Source organism: Urocitellus parryii, chromosome 2, assembly GCF_045843805.1.
Source record: "Urocitellus parryii isolate mUroPar1 chromosome 2, mUroPar1.hap1, whole genome shotgun sequence".
In the NCBI taxonomy this organism is placed as follows: domain Eukaryota; kingdom Metazoa; phylum Chordata; class Mammalia; order Rodentia; family Sciuridae; genus Urocitellus; species Urocitellus parryii.
In genome coordinates this window covers 45,313,139-45,334,120 of record NC_135532.1, presented here as the reverse complement: position 1 = coordinate 45,334,120, position 20,982 = coordinate 45,313,139, and the positions used below count along the sequence as shown (strand labels likewise).

At 39.3% G+C, this 20,982-nt stretch overlaps 1 protein-coding gene across 1 annotated transcript in view; it reads left to right on the top strand.

Moving 5' to 3' along the window:
* Positions 1–20,982, top strand: part of Enox1 (ecto-NOX disulfide-thiol exchanger 1) — a 521,404-nt gene that overhangs the window by 311,987 nt on the left and 188,435 nt on the right. Inside the window, exons 6-7 of the mRNA XM_077792681.1 lie at positions 2,316–2,459; positions 3,305–3,442. Coding sequence (XP_077648807.1) covers positions 2,390–2,459; positions 3,305–3,442 — 208 coding nt within the window. The 5' untranslated portion in view covers positions 2,316–2,389. The remainder of the gene's footprint in view (positions 1–2,315; positions 2,460–3,304; positions 3,443–20,982) is intronic.

Below are 20,982 nucleotides of genomic sequence, written 5' to 3'. Positions count from 1 at the left end.
TAATTACAAGAATTACCTTTCTTCCAAACAATATGATCAGATCAGCTTAAATCTTGTAAACAATGTCATGGCAGCCTTGAGACCGTTGGAAATACCAGGGATATGATAGAACTTACTTTAAGAGTCACAATCCTAGATTCCTGTTCACCTCATGACATTATGTGTCATAAAAAGCATTGGATTTGGAGATTGATGAGATGTAATGAATTGAGTGTCTCAGAATTCAATTAGAGGATAAATCAAGCTCTACAAATTACATCTTGCCAATCTTGTTCCTTGCCAATGGAACAAGACTTTTTTTGTTTTTTAAATCCCCCCAAAGAAATAGAAGCAGTTTATTAAGATGGCCATGGAAAGCATAGGTAGAAGCTGTGGGCCTCCAGCACACTGGATACCCTTGTTTGGGACTGGAGCACTGGAGCAGATGCTTTCCCTAAAACACTGTAGCAGAAAGTCAAGGTGAAACGTGGCCAGCAAGGCCCAAGTCATAAAGCCTACAAAGTAAAGGGATGTTCTTTATTACAGTGTTTACAAACTGTAGACTCATTAGACCATACACACACAACCAAAATATGTGATTGATGCCCATTTGAGAAGAATCTGAGATTAAAAGGAAGCCAGTTAATTAAACTTCATTTGGGGAGATAAGTAAGACAAATAATGACCTTGTAGTGATCTGAGACAGCTCTACTGCAGGGCCATTCCTGAGAAGAATGAGCACATTCTAGCCTGGCTCTGTCTTGGTGCCCTAAAATGGTTGAAAGTGGAGAAAGAGAAGTGCTTTGAGGTTTCATGATAGAAATATTGTAGTGGATGAACAACTATAGGGCAGACATTGAAGATACCTAAATATTTCTTAACATCATTAAGTTTATTTTATGTGATGAGAATCTCTCTATCTGATGGCACTATATAGGAATATGTTCTGAACTCATTTGGGTAGTAGAGTGTAATGGCAAGGACATTTACGTATCCTGAGTGTCGTGTACTCCCAAAGTTACAATCACTCACTGCTGTTTAGATAGAAATTTGGGGGAAAATGCTATTTCACAGGCCCCTTTAGTTGAAAGCTAGAGATTTTTTGAGACCATAGAAACCATTTGTTCATTATCCACCTATCCTGGAGATATTGAAACCTGAACTTCCATTTGAATTAAACTTCTGTTCAACTAGCAAGAATCTATTTTTGACATTACAGTATTCAAGGGACTACTGATTCTTGCACCTAAGAATTAAGGAATAAGAGAACATACCCTGAAAAGATCAAACTTCACGTGAGATATACTGACACACTAGGACATTTAATTCTAAAATTATCATTACCACAAACCTGGTTTAAAAAATTTATAATTTGACATCCAAATGAGAATTAACACTTAAACTCATGTGCTGTATCAAGCCAGCTAAAAATCGAACTCATCAGGTTACTCATCTAGATTGAGAACAGGTGAAAGAATACTTAACCTGTAGAGTTATGCATGCTATGGGTTCTTGCATTTTTAAGAGTAGAGAGAAGGCATAGAATTTTATAATCAGCGTGATAAAAAGGGAACCTTTGTAACTATATTTAATGTTTTATTGTTGTTTATATCTGGTAGAGCAATGCTGTGAGAATATAATAAAAAAACATATTTAAACTGTGCAATTCTAAGGAAAATCCAGACCAAACAAATTTTGACCTGTAAAGTTTACCATTCTACAGAGCTTAAAAAATTTTTTTTTCTTGCTGCTCCAGCCCTCTTCAGATTTCCTTATGGACAGCTTGCTCTTCTCCCCTCTTGCTTTTCCTGACTTTTGTAATTTAGGCACCCTCCTTTTTCAGCCTCACAGCAAAAGGGTTCTTGCTTTTTTCTTCCTCCTGACATTCTTTGCTCTCTGAATATATTTCACAGGCGACTGTCTCCCAAAATAACAACATCAATTAATTTTTTAACTTAAAAAAATCATATTTTGCCCTGAGTCTGCCCTCTCCATTGATGTGCAGTGTGTGGAAGAGGCTGCACAGGGGCTGATAAGCCCCATTTGTGAAGGCTCTTCATTGGAGGCGGAGCATTGACATACACATAGACCATGCTGTTTATTAAGTCAGCCTGGTGCTAGGTGAGTTGATGAGTTGACCCACATATCTCACCAAGCTCCCAGAAACTGAGCCACAAGACAAGCTGCTGAGGGACCAACAGGAAGCAGCTGTACTTCTATGCCTATCTGGAAGTTGTTCTTTGTTATTTGTTTTGAATACACAACAGTTGGTCCTGTGAAGTTCTTACTCAGTTAACTATTATGGTTTCTCACCACACTCCTCTCCCCTTTTGCAGAATCTGATGATCTCCAAGAGGACCCCCAACTCAGCTATCAAAGTACTCCTGCCTCCCAGGATGCTTGTAATTCAATGGTAGATGCAGGTGGAATTGAGAGCATCACTCAGTGTCCTCAGGAGCTTCCCCAGATGATGGCTGCAGGTAAAGCCACAGGATGCAAACAAGACATTTTGAGTTCTCACTAGAAAAGCTTGCTTGGCCAAGAAAATAGGAATTAAACCAGGAGCTGAGGCTCTGAAAAAAATCAGACCATGAAACTCGGGAAAATCAAAGAGCATGAAGTCAAATTTAACACATTTTTTTTTTAAAACCTCTGTACTCTTTGTGTTTTAATTTTTTAATTTATTTTATAAAATCAGTGTTTATATGGAATACTTTGGAAAAGTCACTTTAGGTAGACATCTGCATTTGCTTAACATAATGATTCCTTAATTTCCTTAATGTAATAGAAGTGTGAAAAGGAGGAAATGTGTTTCTAGGTAACACTTAAAAATTCAATCAGGACCAGTCCTACTGATTGGCATCTGCTCTTCTGTTGCACAGTTAAGAGTACCTGGTCCAGAATTATACTTGGAAACAGATACATTTACTTATCCTCAGTTTACTAAGCTAGTTGACTTGCTTTACCAATAGAGTACTGCTGCTCTGCTTCTTGACCTTGAACTTGTCTAATGTTTCACTGGGAGGAGGAAGCACTTCTTTGCTTTTTTCCAAGGGTATCTGCCTCCTTAATGGCATGCTGAGTATAACACAAACTACATGTCATTAAATTTCCTCCCAGAAAGTATTTGGGAACTCTTTGTGTCTGCAGAAAACATTGTTGTAGATTATAGTGCTTTAATATTATCATTACTTTTGTGTCTCTGTGTGTGTGTGGGGGGGGTGAAAATGTGCTAAATGAAGCCTCATATGTTTAGAACTGTGATTTTCTTTAAAGTGAAGACCCTTGTATGTTGACTCTAAGCCAGAGTTTATTTTTCCCACAGCAGCTGATGGTTTGGGGAGCATAGCAATAGACACGACGCAGCTCAACATGTCCGTGACAGATCCCACAGCCTGGGCCACAGCTATGAACAACTTGGGCATGGTTCCCGTGGGGTTGCCTGGACAGCAGCTTGTATCTGGTAAGCTTTCGCCTGGTTTCGAAGAAGCTTGCAGTGTTGCCAAAGGGTTTGGGTGACAGGTGCCAGTAATCTCTCCCCATGGCGGGTGTTGAACATGGTCTTTGATATATGAGTGGGGCGTGTTTGTTGGATTGTGTTAGAGATTCTTTTCCTTGTCGCCTTGTTCTTATGCCTGATAGCCATTCTCCAAAGCAGCAGTCACCTGCACTGTTACTGCTACATGCAGTGTCTCAGCTCTGTTGCCTCACAGCATCAATTGCATTTTTCAAATTTGTATATAGAATGGCTAATGCTTGATCTCTGATTTGCAAAATTTATTTATGTACATCATCCGTTTGGTTGCAGTCTTCCCTCTGAAGTAGGTAGATATGTATTTTTGTTGTTGCTTCTGTCAGTGTTCCCATTTCACAGGTAGGAAAATAAAGCATTGAAGTGTCAGAGCTAGAAACTCAGCTTAACTGACCCCAAGTCTACATTTTTTGGTCTACAACACTTTTGAATAGTAAGTCGATGAATTTGATAGATAATGTGTTTAGAAATGTCACCATGTCAAAGGTCATTTAAGATTTTATTATTTAATTCAACACGTTTGTGGAGGATTTTATATGTGTTTTGTAAAAAATTCTTTGGGAAATAGAGTAAACATATACATTTATAAGTGTTTTTGAAAAGCATAGCTCCCTAAATTTGGGGAAAAAAAGTAATGAACAACAAGAGTTTAAAAAAATCATGTGTAGAATCAGGTGTTAAATGGTTATACAGATGAATCATGTAGTAATTTCCAGATCAGTCACTTGGACTCTTAGGGAAATGTCTTCAGGAAGGTAAGATGGGCTGTCTCTGGAGGAGAGACACATTGGATTTGCATGTTCCTGCCTCACTCACTTTCTCACTCAACACACACTCACTAAGGCAGGCCCTGCCCTGGCACAGGGGTTCCGCAGTAAACAAAACAGGTATGGTCCACACCCTCACAGGCTGTGCCATGGAAAGGGGATGGTCAGTTATTATGCTAAGATCTTTATTTTAATAGCAGATGAACCCTTCAGTGTGTACTACTTAGGAAACAGTTGCCTTGGGAATGCTGAGTCAGGCCCACAAACATGGACTTTGTGTGCTGAGTTGACTAAGCATTTGATTTCTTTTTCTTCTTTCTTTAAAAAAAAAAAAAAAGAAAAGAAAGTGTGTATGGATAAATGTCTGAATTAGCAATGTTAAATTATAGGTGTGCATATATACAATGTATACATACATGAATGTATGTGTATATTCATACATACCCATGTATACATGTACACATATGTATCTAAATATATATAGTTTTTTTAATATAATAAGAAAGAACATAAGGATAGATAGGACATGGGAAAATAACAGATAGAGAAAAGGAAAGATGAAGATTGAATTATAAAACATTATACTTAGGATATTTATAAAATTCCTGGAGATACTATGAAATCCCTACACGTGAAAAGCTCTCTGTGGCAGGGATCAGGGTGCGCATACATAAATGACATTGTCTGTGGGTTGGACATGTGTTTATACAGGGCCCTTTCCTCAAAAGCTGATCTAGACATTTCTTCTGATAACAGGAGAATAAGATTGGTAATCTTCCACCCAGGTTTTCCCACCTGCCTAACTGAGATTTCACATAGCAGAAATTACTTTATTCTTGTCTCATCTCTCACTTTTCTCAGAAAATGTTGTGTGACTTCTAGAGGAAACCAAAGTCTCAATTATTCATTATTTTTCATATGATTTTGAGTCTTGTGGCATTTTAACCATGGCCAATTTATGATTTCCCCAGCAACTTAACCATGAAAGGAATTATAGCCCTACTCGTTATAGAAGATTTACCGTATCTGCCCTGAATTGCGTTCTCTATCTCCTGTATTAGCCAAACTGCTGAAACAGGTTTTGAGCCTTCCAGGGTCTTTCTGGGATTCTCTTCCTCCTTTCTGCAGTCTCACAATGGAATGATACTTTGCTTTGTTCTCAGGGTTAACAGCCAGCTGCTTTTATTGACCTGACCTCAGGCCAATAAGAGTGAAAAGGTTTTCTTTTGTGTATGGTTATTGTCCATGTATTTTGTTCCTGTCTTTTTTCTTTGAAAATATTTCAATCACATTGAATACAAGATTTTATTTTATGCACTTTGTTAACGTCTCAAATTGTTTTCCTACTTCATGCTTTTATATTAAAAATGTAAATAATTCGTCAAATAAATCATCTTCATATTGCTTAACCATTCTAAATGTTTCCACTTTTCCACTTTTACTAGCCAAGTGTCTTTATGGAATTTACTCTCTCTGAGCATGTGAATGTATTTTACCTTTCATGTAATATGGTGGTCCTGTCTATTTTATGGAATCATTGTGAGACTTAAATGTGATAACTTGTTAAAAGCAACTTATATCTGTATATAGTAAGTATTCACTAAATATTGGCTCTGTCTTCCTTGTTTTTTTTAAACTAATAATATTACAGTGGATATTTTTAAACATAGCACTTTTCAGCAGTTAGAATTATTTCCTCATATAAATTCCCACATGTAGAACTAGTAGGTCAAAAGAAGTGAACATTTTAAAGATTATTTTTATGTACTGGGCAACTAATTTTTCAAATATGCAGATGTATTTAGAATTCACTAATTTGATCCTACCATTTTACCTTGAATTATTTTAGGATGCAAATCATGCACTTTCATTCTTTTGTGATTTAGATCTTAAGTATCCCCCAAAGGCCCATATACTAAAGGCTTGATTGACAGCCTCTGGCACTATTGGGAGAGGTCGAACCTGTAGGAGGTGGGACCTGAGGGGAGGAAGTTAAGTCATTAGGGGTATTCCCTGGAGGGGATATTGAGACCCCTGCCCCTTCCTCTCTTTTCACTTCTTAGCTTCCATGAAGTGAGTAACTTTGGTCCACCACAGGCTCCCACCATGATGGTTCTGCCTTGCCATGCATCCAAAAACATGGGGCCAAATGACCATGAATTGAAACCTCTGAAACCACAGCCCATTTTCCCTCCCTTTAAGTTGATTTTATCACAGTGAGAGAAAGCTAATATGCCTTCTTAACCCTTTATTTACTGTTGATTTTTCCTCTTTATAAATAGATTTTTCTCATACTGTGTCCATTTATCAGATAGAGTTCTTGGTAATTTTTTAAATTGGTTATGTGTTATTCATTTTAATCCTTTGACTTAATATTTCTTCGAATTATCTGGTCTGTATTTTGCCTTTTAATGTTGGTATTTTTTAAAAAAAAATTTGTTTAATTTTTCCCATATAAGTTCTTCATTCCATTTCTAAATACATAATGATTTACCTGCTCCAGAGTTGGCTATGTTTTTGATTTTCCATGCTTCCATTGGCTTTCCTGTCTTTTATCAGAAATTAAATTCTTAGGTATGTGTTTGCCTGTTTCTGGCATATCTATTCTGTATTGCTGATCTTTCTATTTTTAATTCCAGCACCTCATTGTTTCATTTATGACAGTTCTATAATGCATTTATAGGGAGTGTGTTCTGCTCGGTACTGTACCTGTTGTGTGGTACTCTTTGTTTCTTTTCAGCATAGCCAAGGAGCCCTGGAAAGCTGTTTCTCCCTCATTGTTCCTGCTGGCCACCTCTGGAGTTCTTCAGTGTGACTGTAGAATGTTAGAGGCAGTCTTTAATGTTTCAAAAAAGGGAATTAAAGATTATTTAGTGTAACATTCCTTCCCAGAAATCCCCTGTAAAATATCTCTGACAGGATTATGGAGAGGCTGGATTTTATGAGCACTTGGCTTTCTCCCAAAGTTTCTGATATTTCTAAATGACCAAGCACTCTTCCCATATTTGTTAAAATTAAACTGACACTAAATCCCCTTTCTCGCTGCTTCTCCAGTTTATTGAGAGATTAAAATTATCAGCAAAGCAAGGTGTCCATTCTTCATACCTTCTGATTTTATCCAGAGGCTTTCCCAGGGAATTACATCCCATTTACCGCCATGTCGAACCTTTCTGATGGGCTGTTGTTATGGGCTCCCATAAACACACCTCTTGCATCTGCCTCTCCTTTTATCGTCATAATTCCATTCCGACTTTAGGAACTTTCATTTGCCTTCCTCATATGAAGTGCTACTTGAGACCATTACGTTGAACTTGTTTCTTTTGCCCAAAACACTCCTTTTTTGTTGTTAGAGCCCAATCCTGCTTTCCACACTCCAAAGTCTTGCCTTCTCTATTAGGTACTGTTTATCTCTACCTGTCATTTTTTTTCATGTTTGTTTTATATCCATAGTTTATTTCAGTTTTGTGATGTGATTGTTGTTGATTTGTTTTGCTATCAATATTTTGTGCTTCGTTATAAATCCAGGTTTTCTACATGGGTCTATTGGAGCATTAGTGTCCCACAGTTGTTGTTCAGTAGGGCAAATGACACCTAAGTATTTAGGTGGACTAACAACCATAGCAAACTCTGAGTTAAACACAGGTAAATTACTTCCTTATGGAATTTCTCAAAGTCTTTACTATGCTAATGTGCAGTGTGCACATTCAAAGAGTAGGAGCCAGTACCAAGATTCCTCAAACCTAGTTTAGTCTTTAAAAAATACTCACTAGCATCTCATGAGACACTAGAATGCAACCATCTACACCAGATTTTTCCTGTCAACTGAAGAGGCTCCTCTTCTTTGCCTGATGAGACATTCTTCCTATGATCTAGTTTTGTAATTTTGTTTGTGTTTGTGCTGAGCAGTGTCACTCTCTGATACCCTAATTTCAAGTTTCAAAATAACTTTTGTGGACAGATGTTGCCTAAAACCTTCTGCTGAGTTTTTGGTGGCATGCATTGTCCCTTTCCAGGGACCACCACACACACATAGACACATATACCACACACTTCTGGCATCATAGGCTAAAATCTGGGTATCAAATACTGAGCTTTGACACTATCTGTGTGATCAGTTGCTCCCTTACTATCTGCCCTTGTTTCTTTCCCCAAGCTATCATCGTCAGCTGGAAGGAGAGTCAAAGAGCAGGAGCTGGGTCCTGGAGTTGGCCCCAGGCCCACACGGGAACTAGTGGTACCTCAAGGCAATGATATTCTACCTTGCTCTTTTCCAAACTTTCTGAAATCACCTTTCCAAGTGCTAACACTCTTTCCTGAACTGTTTTTGAATTTAAGTTGACATACCTCTTTGACCCCATATTTTTTAGCATGCCATTTTTTAGAGCATTCTTCTGGAAGGCACTGTGCCACCTCGTCAGCCATGATGGAAGGGCTGCCTGCAAGAGAGCACCACACGCTCATCATGACGAACCCAGAGGCAGCAAGAGGCTTGTTACTTGCACATGTCTGTCAACACTCTAGGTTGCCTGGGCTCACACCTGGCTGTCTCCTCAGAAGCTCAGTGCTCCCATTGCTACTCGCTTCCTGCCACTCCGAGGGAAGGCTGAGGTGGCAGATAGTCTCCCCGCTCTCCTCTCCATCACCCTCTCCCCTTCACTGATGTTTTCACTCATTTTGATTCTACTCTGCTTCCTAAGGATATTTTTTCCCCTAGTTTCCTTCTGGGGTTATTTAATCCTCCCAGGAACACCTTTATCCTCTCTAATGTGCCCAGATATGAAGAGGCATTTGTTAAATCCCTTCATCTCCTCAAGCATCCCCCTTTTAACTGGATTTACTGAGCCAGATGTTGTGCTGAATACTGGGAATTCAAGACATAGACCTTGCTGTCATGTTTTAGAGTCTAGTGGGAGAAACAGAAAAGAGTAAATAGGCAGATACAAATCAACATGGTAAGTGGTTACGTTGTAACAGATAAAGGGTGCTGTCGGATGTCACTGCAGAGCCTCAAGCAGGAGAGTCATGGGGTTAACACTGTTTCTGCAGAGGACTTTTGTAAGTTCTGCAGTGTAGCAGTGGCAGTGTAGGAAGGCTGACAACAGGAAAGTCAGATTGGGCTGTAGGAGCCGCCCAGGCAAGAGCTAATAATGACAGAGCCAGTCATAATCCTGGCAGCAGAGAGCGAGCAATCTGAAGGTACTCGTGAGCCATTTAAAAGTAGAAACAATGGAAATGGTTGACTGAGTCCCTGTAGAACATAACAAGAGTAAGGAATCACCATGACTCCTGGGTACATAGGCTTGGAAATTGAATAAATAGTAGGGTCGTTTACTGAGAATGAGGGGAAGGTAGAAAGAGAAGAGGGGTAAGGGAAGGTGACTGGTTTCCTTTGAAAGGCTTGATGGAAAGTTTGGAGGCCTTATTTGGTGGAAACATGGAGTGAGTAGTCCACTTATGATTCTAGAGCTCAGGAAGGAAGCGCAGATGGAAATGTGAGGCTTTGGCAGCCACAGCACACAAATGGTTGTGGAAGTCCTGGGCATCTTTCTGCCCCAGCCAAGCTTTTGCTGTGAAATTAGATGGGCCCTTGGCTGTTCAGCTAGTGTCAGTCTAATCTCCAATCATGTCCCCAATTCCCCCTTCACCAGTTTCTGCCCTGGTGACCCACTGGATTCCTGACCATTCCTGGACTCCAGCATTTGAATTGAGTTGAGAGAAGTGGTCAGAAGTAACAAATATAGTCTGGAAATCCTGCCTGAAATAATCGCTTCCACCTACAGACACACCCAGGAGAAATGTTTGTCCATAAACCAACCCATGTGCTTGCTTTTAAAATAAAAAGAGTACTCATATCAGCATACTTCCTGTCTCGAGTCTCTCCAGATATTAATGGTGACACTCCCTGACCCAGTCATGATTAAGGGCATACAGACAGCCTGGTACACAGTGGTGGGGCTCTTTCACAGATAATGCCCAGAATTTGCCTTTGTTTTTATTTTCTATCTTGTTGAATGATTTCTCATTATCCAATGTCAGATAGCAAATAGGCCCTTGGCTTATGTTTCACATTCTGTGTACCTGATTTCATGTATTTTTGACAGTTTTGTTACACTTTGCACAGTTATTTACCTTCACTCCAAGATATTAGGACAGTACATTGGCATATTTATTCATTACTGAAGATTCTCAGAGTACAGTTATTTTAAAGGAAGTAGAGAAACAGCAATTTATGTGACAGATAGATGATGCTCTCATGGAGCCTATGTATTTCTAAAAATAGTAGATGTTATCTAAATAACTGTGCAAATGATTAATTACAGTTATGGGGTATTATGGTTCTCTATGGGGACCTACCCGTGTCTGGTGGTATTGAGGTGGGGTTCAGAAAGGCTTTTCTGAAGAAGTAATATTTAGGCTAAGCCCTGAAGGATAACTTATCCAGGTAGCAGGAGGGAAGAGCAGGAGAAAAAGGGAAATTGGGCAGATGATAAAATTCCAAGAACAGAAAATGCCCTGTGCAAAGTCCTGAGGTGATGGGAGCCCTGCAGTTTCAAGGAAATGAAAGGTGGACGTCTGTGGGCAAGAGGTAGTGTTTGGGGTGGAGTGGGTTTTGGCAGGTTGGCACTTATCATGAATCTGCAAGGGTTGGCTGAGGTCAGATCTTCCCTACCAAAGTAAGGAGTGGAGATTTTATTGAAGTGTAAATTATTGAAGGATTTTAAGCACAAAGGCAACCACCAAAAGTGTGTGTGTGTGTGTGTGTGTGTGTGTGTGTGTGTTTCTTTTTCAAAGCTATCTAAATTGTTTTATAGGGATTATATTTAATTGTGGCAAGAGAGGAGGTGGGTTTTGCACCTGTGCTGCAGGTCCACAAATGGATGGTGGAGGTAGAGAGCCCAGTTATATCCATGTATGGTGCTGGGCACACACACACTGTCTTGGAACTTTCATTCTAGTGTTATGCTTGTGATATGTGTATCTACAGAATTTCTTGAGAGAAGAGAATCTTTAGAAAATTGTTTCCAAAAAATAGTTGGTTCTGCCTGTATCATGATTCTATTCAAGGTAATTGACCTCACTTAAAGCCAATCAAGAAATATTTTCAAATAAGTGTTCACAAATGAAAATAGCCTGCATCCTTGCTGGCTAGAAATGTTATCAAATGAAATTGCTTGTCAAATGCTTAATATAATAATTTTATCATCCATGCTATCAAAAAGATAAATTTGCTTGCTTTGTATAGATTGACATCTTCTCAATTATTAATGTTTAATTTTGATTTTCCTGTGTGTGCTACAATATCCTAAAAATTTTATACTAGATTATGCCTCTTGGTTAGTGTAATCTTTATTTATTCAGTCATACTCGGATACATGCACTAATCATTAGCCTGTCTGACTATCCTAGTCACTTTATTACCAACTAGACAATAATTAGAGAAAGTATTTTAAAAATAATTGTATATCTATTTGTCTGTGAATATGTTCTGTACACATTCCCTAATTTTCCTGGTTTCCTCAGGAGTAGAGAAATTTTGGTATCTTTAATAGTTTCACGAACTGATGGAAAATATTTACATTCATTCCATGCTTGAAATTCATAATTCTCTTCAGATGGGCCATTCTAATTCAGCAGAGAGCAGGAGGAAAAACCAAATGGTTAAGTTTCCATATTAAAATTAATTTGGGTGTTCCTCTCCTGATACAAGGATATGTGTCTCTGTACATGCATGCATACACATTAGTATATATTGGTATACATTAGTATATATTAGTATGACATTGTTTGGGGCTAATGTCAAAGCTTTTTATTTATAACTGTGGAATAATTGTCCAGTGATTTATATATCCTTTGTTTCTCTTTATTTCCTTTCATATTCTGTAGCCTTACCATTTAGTGTGTGTTCTCACGTTGTGGATACATCATATTATGTACCTACCTGTCATCTGTCTAATAGACTGTCTGGTTTCTTTGGGCATGAACATACCTAATTCATCTGTTTTCCTTCTCATCAAACACAGAGTTTGGCACTCAGTAATCATACAATTAAATAAATGTATTATTAATACATTTATATAAATAATTATGTAAAGATACATAAGATTTGTAAAAGCAACTTTTATGTTCGGTCCTTAGACAATTCTAAAGAATATCCTTTATGTCTTTAAGCGTGTGTAGAAGTAAAGGGTAGCCTCAACCACTAACCCCTGTTATCTGACATCTGTGATGTATTTTGCTCATAATTGAGCATTATCTTTCCAGATTACTTCTGTTTTTCCTTATCATGTTTCAGCTTTCATCCACCTTCTTGTGCATCTGGAGTGTATTTTTAAGAGCTGCTTTAGTGTACTTATCTGCTAATTCTATTATCTGTAACGTTTGAGACTCTCTCTTGATTGATTTCTCTCCTGGCGGTGGGTCCCATTTTCCCGTTTCTTTGCATGCCTAGTAATATTTTATTGGTTGCTGAAGAGTCTGAATTTCATGTTGTCAAGATCTGGGTTCCTTTTAAATTCCATTAACTATTTTTGAGATTGGATTGGAGTTCCTTGGCAACAGTTTGATTCTTTCTTTTTTTTTTTTTTTTTAGTTGTTGATGGACCTTTATTTTATTATATATGGTGCTGAGAATCGAACCCAGTGCCTCACACATATTAGGCAAGTGCTCTACCCCTGAGCCACAACTCCAGCCCAACAGTTTGATTCTTTTCAGCTTGGTTTTGAGCCTGGGTAAGTCCAGAGCTGCCTTAAGACGAGAGAGAATTTAGTCTACTCCTGAGGTGAAATACTTCCAGGAATTTCCTCAGTGTATGGTTTCTCCTTTCTGCCTGTTGGGAACTAGACCTCTTTCCAGCCCGTGATGAGCTTCAGAAATGATACCAGGGCTCCTTTCCCCTGGCTTTGCTCCCAGCTTGGTACTTCCTGATGGACACTCAGCCAAGGACTTTGAGGATGTCCCTCTGAAGATCTGCAGAGCTCGCTCTCTGATGTGTTCTTTATTCCTTATATTCTGCTGTGTAATTTCCAGAGGCCTTGGCTCCACAAATACTGAACTCAGAGTAGGCTTCAGTCTCTGTTTGGGTTTTTTTTTTTTTCTTGTATTAAGTCCTGGACACTTTCTACACAGTAAGCTAGGACAGTCATAGGTTTCATTTCATCTTTTTCCCTTTTGTTAATGATCATTGTCCTGTGCCTTCTATTGCCCCATGTCTTAAAAACTGTCTTTTGGCATATTTAATCTCCTATCTTGGTTGACATGGGAGGATAAATTCTATCCCATGTTTTCATCATTATTGTGACCAAAACACCCAACCAGAAAAATTTAGAGGAAGAAAAGTTTATTTGGGGCTCACAGCTTCAGAAGTCTCAGTCCACAGAAAGCCAGCCTTATTGTTGTGGGACCAAGGTGAGGCAGCAAATCATGGGGAAAGGCACAGTGGAGAAAACTGCTGAGAACGTGGTGGAATTCAGGACATGGAGGGTGATAACAGGGAAAACACACCATTCCAGGTCATGCCCCTGGTGACCCACCTCCTCCAGCCATGTCCCACCTGCCCATAGTTACCACCCAGTCATTCCATTCAAACAAGGATGCACTGATTATGTTACAGCTCTCATGATCTAATCATGTCATCGCTGGATATTCTTGCATTAAAATGAGCTTTTAGGAAATACCTCATTTCCAAACCATGATACCCTGTTACTTCCTTGTGTCTAGAAGCAGCAGTTTTCAGACAGTCTTTTAAAAGGCTTTTATATGTTCCTTAGAGTTATAATCAGTATAAATATGAGGCTTTATTATGAATGACTTTACTATGCATGCAAAAAAAGATAGTAACAAAACCTGTCTTCTTCTTCTAGTGACCCCATTTTATAGGTGAGAAACTGAGCCTGGTGAAATTAACTAATTTACCCAAAAGTGACCAAGATGGAAGGAGAGAGTGCTGGAACTGATATCCATGTCTGTTGACCTAAACCATTTCCACTTTATCAAGATTTGGGGAGAAATAACTAAAGCAAAATATCTTTTGCAAAAGATAGGCCTAAAGATAAATCAGCCCTATCTTCATATTTTTTAAAAAATTATTATTTTTTTAAAAAAAACCAATGCTTAATTGGAAAGTTATCATTGATGATGAAAGAGGGGAATCATAGATTTTTTTAATCTTATATCAAAATTAAAAAGGTTTCAATTATTTAATTTTTGTGTTTAAAATGTGAGGATTTCCAGGAAATATCAAGAATTTAGGATTTGGGTTCCAGTGATTTAGAATTAGTACTAAAGTTGAACCAGGAATACCATAATGATATGAAGTAGACTGCTATGAATGAGACCATAATGGTCATACTCTCAGATTTATGACAGAAACCAAAAAAATGACAATAAATAGTAAGTCTAACATGAACATTTATGTCTAAAAATAAGTAAAGCAAGCTCTCTCAAAGAAAAAAGAAAATTTGAATTTTTTAGGATTAGCATAGGTAAGATGAACTTTTGTCAACAACAGTAGGTGGGAACCCTGTCTGTAGTATTCACATTAGAAAAAATATTTTGCCTTTCATATGTGGAGCAATTGTTTTTGAAAGAAGTAGATGATGGGTAGCTTTAGAGCCTAAGTTCTAAGGGTTGAATCCAGGCCCTTTCTCTCAGCTGTGTAAACTTAGGCAAATTACATAACTTCTCTGAGTCTTTTTATCTATAAAGTGGGGAAATGATAACATCAGAGAATTATTGCCATTTCCAAGATTAGTAATGTAAAGTATATGACATATGGTAGGGACCCAAACATGTTGATTTACTCTCAGTGGAGAGAGATGTAGGAAGGAGGAGGGAAGAAGAGGAGAGTGATCTTGGATGAATTACTGTTTTATGGGAATGAAAAGAAAAGGGTTGGCCCCTGTGACAAAGGTCCCCTCATCCAGACTTCTCCCATTCTAGGAGTAGTGACAAAGCCATTGTCCTCTACAAGCCATCTGGAGGCAACCCATGTGCACCTAGTGCACACCCATCACTCAAGGCAGTTTCCAACAAGTCACCTGTATCAGTGTTTCCTGGACAGTAGCTTTCTAAGCCTGCTTTAGACCTTCACCTGTGACGCCCTAGAATCTGCAAGTGAAATTTGAGTCCTTAAGTCACTGCAGATGCTGGGCTCTTGGAGAAACAGTACACCCCATTTGGCCAGGGCATGGGTAGAGAAAATGATTAGATGCTAAATTTCTGTGGTATTAACTACAATACAATTTCACAACAAAAAATAGTTTTTGTCAAAGTAGCTTAGCCAAAAAGTGCCTATAATCCAAATTTTAAAATTGCATATGGATTATCTACTGCACTCAAGCACTGTGCTATATAGTCTGATTGTTTGTGTTTCCCCCAAAATTCATATGTTTAAATTCTAACCCTTAAGGTGATGGATTTAGGAGATGGGGCTTTTGGCTGTGATTAAGTCATGAAGCCAGCACCCTTGTGGTTGGGAACAGCGAAGAGATTTAGGAGAGTTTCTCACCCCTTCTACAGTGGGAGGATGCAGGGAGAAGAGGCCCTCTATGAAACAAGAAGTGACATCACCAGATTTCAAATCCACCACCACTCTAGGACTTTACAGCCTCCAGGAGCGTGAGAAACTTTTGATTATAAGCCACCTAGACTATGGTATTTCGCCAAACAAACAAACCAAAAAACCTAAGACACACTCTGTATAATCTTTTAATCTGTTTTTATCTTGAAGAAAAAGATGTTTTTGTGTCGAGACACATATCTTTGAACTGTAGTAAACTATATTTTTCCTCATCAGGGACATTTTCTTGCTACCATAAAAGATACAGTTTTGACCTTGAGGGTTTGCTTCTGAAAGTTAATGCCCACAGAGCAAAAGGATACTCTCTTCTTAAGGAAAGGAGAAATACTGTAGTCTTCAAGTTCCACTAAGTCTCCCAGACCACAAGGGCATCTTTAAAGAAATATTCCTCACTTCACTGGATGGGACCCTGGTGACCTCCATCAGTTAATGCATCCTCACCACTTATTCCATCTCAGCAGGAAAAATAGGCCTTGGTGCCCTAATGTGAGGCAACTAAAGTCACTGCAGGGGACTCCTTGCCCAGAGTGAATCACTGCTGATGAGGGTCTAACCAGAGACATTTTTATGAGCTGTGCAATCACTCAAAAAATGCTCATTTTATATTTTCAAGACTTTAGTGGCCTCTCTCTTGGAAACCATGTATTTGAGAACGTCTTTTGAATTTGTTCATCCCCAGCTGTGAGAAAATACTGCCTAGTCATGGGTAGGAAAAAGGCAATTTAGAAAAATAATAGAGGAAAATGATTTCATCTTTGTCTAGATTTTCTATGTCATCCTTGCTGGGAATTGGACAGGAGTAGGGCAGAACCTAGATGGTTCAGGGGCAATGCGGGGCCCACTGTGCAGCAAGCCCTGACTGGCTAGAGGAGACTGGGAAGGCCACCGAAGCATAGAAAAAAGTCAGAGTAAGAAGGGTAAAGCAGAGCACCGAAGGCCCTGGCAACAGACCTTGTTAACTCCTACTCCACTCTGTCACATGGTGGCCATAGGAGGCTATTCAGCTCCCTAGCAGCTCTCACATTGTATGACTTAGAGGTAAAATCCTAAAAATGTAGAATATATGATACCCAATGGTAAAATGACTAGCATCTGGTTAATACCATCGGGAAATAAAGCAACCTAGTAACTTCTAACAAGAACCACAGGAAGAGTATCTCTATAATTAAAGTAATCTTTTTGGTAGTGAAGGCATTTCTCGTTTGTTTGTATATCTGTTCTCTAATGGATCCAAGGAGCCTGTGCAGCGTTAATCACAAGCACCGCCTTGTGAGTGATACAGGAGAATCATTGTAAGAAGCTCTAATCTCTCCAGGCTTTCAAGAAACAAGTGCAAGAGGTGGGAGGACAGATTCCTGCTCTTTCAGGGCCTTTGACTTGGTCATGGCATCTGCTGAGCAGCCAGTCCTAGAGGACAAATGGGAAGGTGCACAAACTTGAAGACAAAAGAGTTCAGATGCTTAAAATTAGATGGTCTCAGTTCTAGTAATCTGAGGAAAAGTGTGCAGTGTTGTTCTTTTCTTACTATTACTAGGTACAGACTACCTAAAGTCTCACATCAATAGCTACATTAGTTTGTGTTATTGCTTTTCATCTTGATTCTACCAGATTTCTGAATTTATATCCTTTGAAGAAAATTAGGAATTTTGTGAAAATATGAACAGGAAAGAGCCAGAGGTGTTCGTTTTCTCACCCACTTCCCTGGCAAAGCTCTTGACATTGTTGAGCCCACGTTGGAACCCAAGCAGAGTGTGCGCAGGGCGTGCACCCTTCCTTCGCAGTGTATATGTGATGACCTCTCTCAATGTGTAAACAAAGGATTCCCTCTACACAGCCTCCTTCTGGCCAAGTATCCAGGAAGGAACAGTGGATGAAGCCTTGCTTCTTCTGCTCATGTAAATGGGAGCCTAAAAGGAAGATGTGGGGCAAAAATAATGGAATAATGGATAGATAAAAATGTGTTGTTGGGGCTTGGCTGTTGCTCAGTGGTTGAGGGCTTGTCTAGTGTGCATGAGGCTTTGTGTTGAATCCCCTGCATCACGCACAAAAAGGAATTCATTGTAATATGATGCTCACTGTGTGGGATCATGACAGCTCCAACTCAGTGTTAGTAGAATCATGAAGTAGGAGAGCTAGAAGAAGGAGAGCTTTGGGTTGTAATATCTCACCCTGGGGTTTAGTGTGTTAATCATTTGCAGAGAGATTTGAGAGACAGTGCGCTTTGAAGCTTTAGTGATCTGCTCCACACTGGCAAATCTATCTTCACTGTTTCTGTGCATATAGCAGACTGCTCTCATCTGTTCTTTGTCCTTATGTCACCACAGGACACTCCAGGTATCTGGCACCAGAGTTTATGTGAAATCTTTGTGTCCACCCTTTGATTTTTTTTTGTTTGTTTGTTTACTTTAAAGGTTTTATTGTGAATGGGAGTGGGGCTTTCCTCACAGTGTCTGGGACATCCTCTCCCCTCCTCTTGGTGAGGATGTGTGATTTACCCTTTCTTGATGAATCTGAGGGCCTCTTTGTCTTTGGTGACCTTCAGCAACTCCATGGCAGGCTCAAGGTGCAAAGCCACATACCTCTGGGATGCTCTCCCATGTGCTTGATGGAGTTAGTAAGGAGCTGTGGCCATAGCTGCATTTCCACTTGCTCTTGCTCACCTTGTAGACCCGTGTGAAGGTCCAGGGGTAGCACAGAGCACTGGTGGCTGCTCTCCAATGGCTGCCTGCCCTTTCATCTCCTGGATGAGGACACAGAGGTCTGGAGAAGGTCCAGGAAAGTCCTGAAGAACAACATGTCTTGACCATTTTCTCTAGTTTGGGTGGGTTTGGAAAAGTACTAGTGCCTCTTTTTGTGCCTGATGAGGGATGTGCTGGGTTTGGGAGTGCTACTATGAATGAAACTGACTAGTCAGAAAAGAACCACTAAATCCTCACCTTGACTGCTTAAGCAAGACTTGACCAAGAGGAGGTATTTTTTATTCATTCACTATAAGGATTTTGTATATTAAAACAAAAGAAAAGCGTATTGAGATTTCACAAGGCAACTGAGAAATGGACCAAATAATAAACTGCCCATTTCTTCACACTCATAACCAAAGTCTCCCCAGCTCCTCCTTGTTTCATTTTACATTCTTTTTATTTCAAGGAGACCATGATCAGTCACTTCCCTCTCTTTATGCAGTATTTATTTATCCATCTTTATGTCTGTTCGTCCATCTATCTGTCCATCCAACCACCTCTTCTGCTTGATGAAAATCTTATTGAAGGAAAGAACTGTTTTACTTATTCTTTGTGCCCCTTACGCCTCCTGACATAGTTATTGCCCATGAATTGGTACTCAATGAATGTGTATTAAAGAAAATAATATTTTGCCTATGATTTCTGGCCCCTTTCACCCATTCTTTTTTTATTATGATGATCACGAGCCATTTTTCCCCTTTCCAATACAAAGAGAAGAAATTAGAAAGTACCTTCCTTCAAGGCTCATGATTGTCTTTTATGAGGTTTTTAGGCCTAAGTTCCCACAGCAGGTAGCTCCAAAAATTTATATATGATCTTCCTGGAGCCAGTTACCGGTACTTGCAGCCAACTACATGTCAAAGGGGTGAAGTACTATTGTGTTTTGGCTGAAAATGAATTTCCTTCCAGCAGTAATTCAAAAACATATAATGCTTCACATTATTTTCTCTTATTTGTGGTTCATCTTTTTTATGTGAATTATTTATAATGACTAGTGTAAAATAGCAGAAATGCCTGCAGAGCCATGCCTGATTTTGCCTCAGACTTTTTGGCACTAACTTAGAGTTGTCAGGACAGAGGGACCCATCCCACCCCAGCAGCCTCATACCCATTGCCTTTGGCTGAGGGCAGATGAAGAAACAAAAAGGATTTCAATCTTAAACTATTTTTAAATAAACACATTAATTTTATACTTTGAAATTTTTTTTCAAAGAAATTAGAGGTTTTGAGAAGAAGATATGATTTTAATGTATATATAAAAATAAATCCAAAGTATATAAAAATAATATTGAAACAATTTTTATTAAACACAAATAGATTTTTTGAATTAATATTAACATTCTCCCACCCCGATTTTAGTGATTCATACAATTTCTAATTTCATAGCTTGACAGTGTCCTTCCTTCGCTCCATGCCACATTTACCCACCAATTTACCACTGTGAAAAATGATGGTGGAGACAGTTAACAAGGGAACAAATAGTAATAGTAATTATGGAGAAAATAATGTAACATAGCAATCACAGAGTATAAAAGGAAGAATCCCTAGCCTGGATCTTCAAGCAACCAGGAAAAGCTTCTCTGTGAAGATCAATGTAAACTGGGATCCAGAAGGATGGAAGGAGCCAAGTCTGGGGAAATCGGAGGAAAGAGCTGGACTTGCTCAAAGGAATCCTGGAGGGTCCTTTTGGCAGATGAAGTGGATGCCATTAGGAGAAGAGTTTAAAATGAATAGTCAGAGGCCTTGTAGGTCCTGAGAAAGAGCTTGGACTTAATTTTAAAATTAAGTGGAAGTGATTTATTAACTCCCTTAACACACTGACTCTGTGATCAAATTTAAATGTTAGAAGATGAGGGATTGGGGGTGGGGAGACGGAGCAATGAAGTCAGTCAGGAGCTGCAGGTATCCAGGAGGAGGTGAGCACGGCTCTCACTTAAGGGATGGAAGTGAGTTGGAGACATGAGGCAAATTTGAGATACATCGTTGGGGTAGAGGACTTGTGATTTAGGGTGAATTTTGGGAGAGGAGAAATCAAAATGGGTCCCATCTTTCTAGCTTGAGCAACTGCACGGTGCTGGCATTTCATGAAATAAGGAACAAATTTGGTGGAAATCGGGCATTCAGATTTGTTCCCCAGGTTTGGGCTCCTGTGAGAAGTCTTGATGTGAATGAGTAGGCAGAGGGATATGTGTGTCTGGAGTAAGGACCGAGGGAGCCAGAGATAGTCCTGTGTATCTGTGTTCATCAGCATACAGACCGTAATTGGCCTGTGGACATGGGGGAGAGGGCATGAGGAGAACAGAGGAAGGAGAGGTGTGGGAGTTGGCTTTGGAAACTTCCAGCAGTTACAGCTTCAGAAGAAGATGATAAGCCGGCAAAGGGGG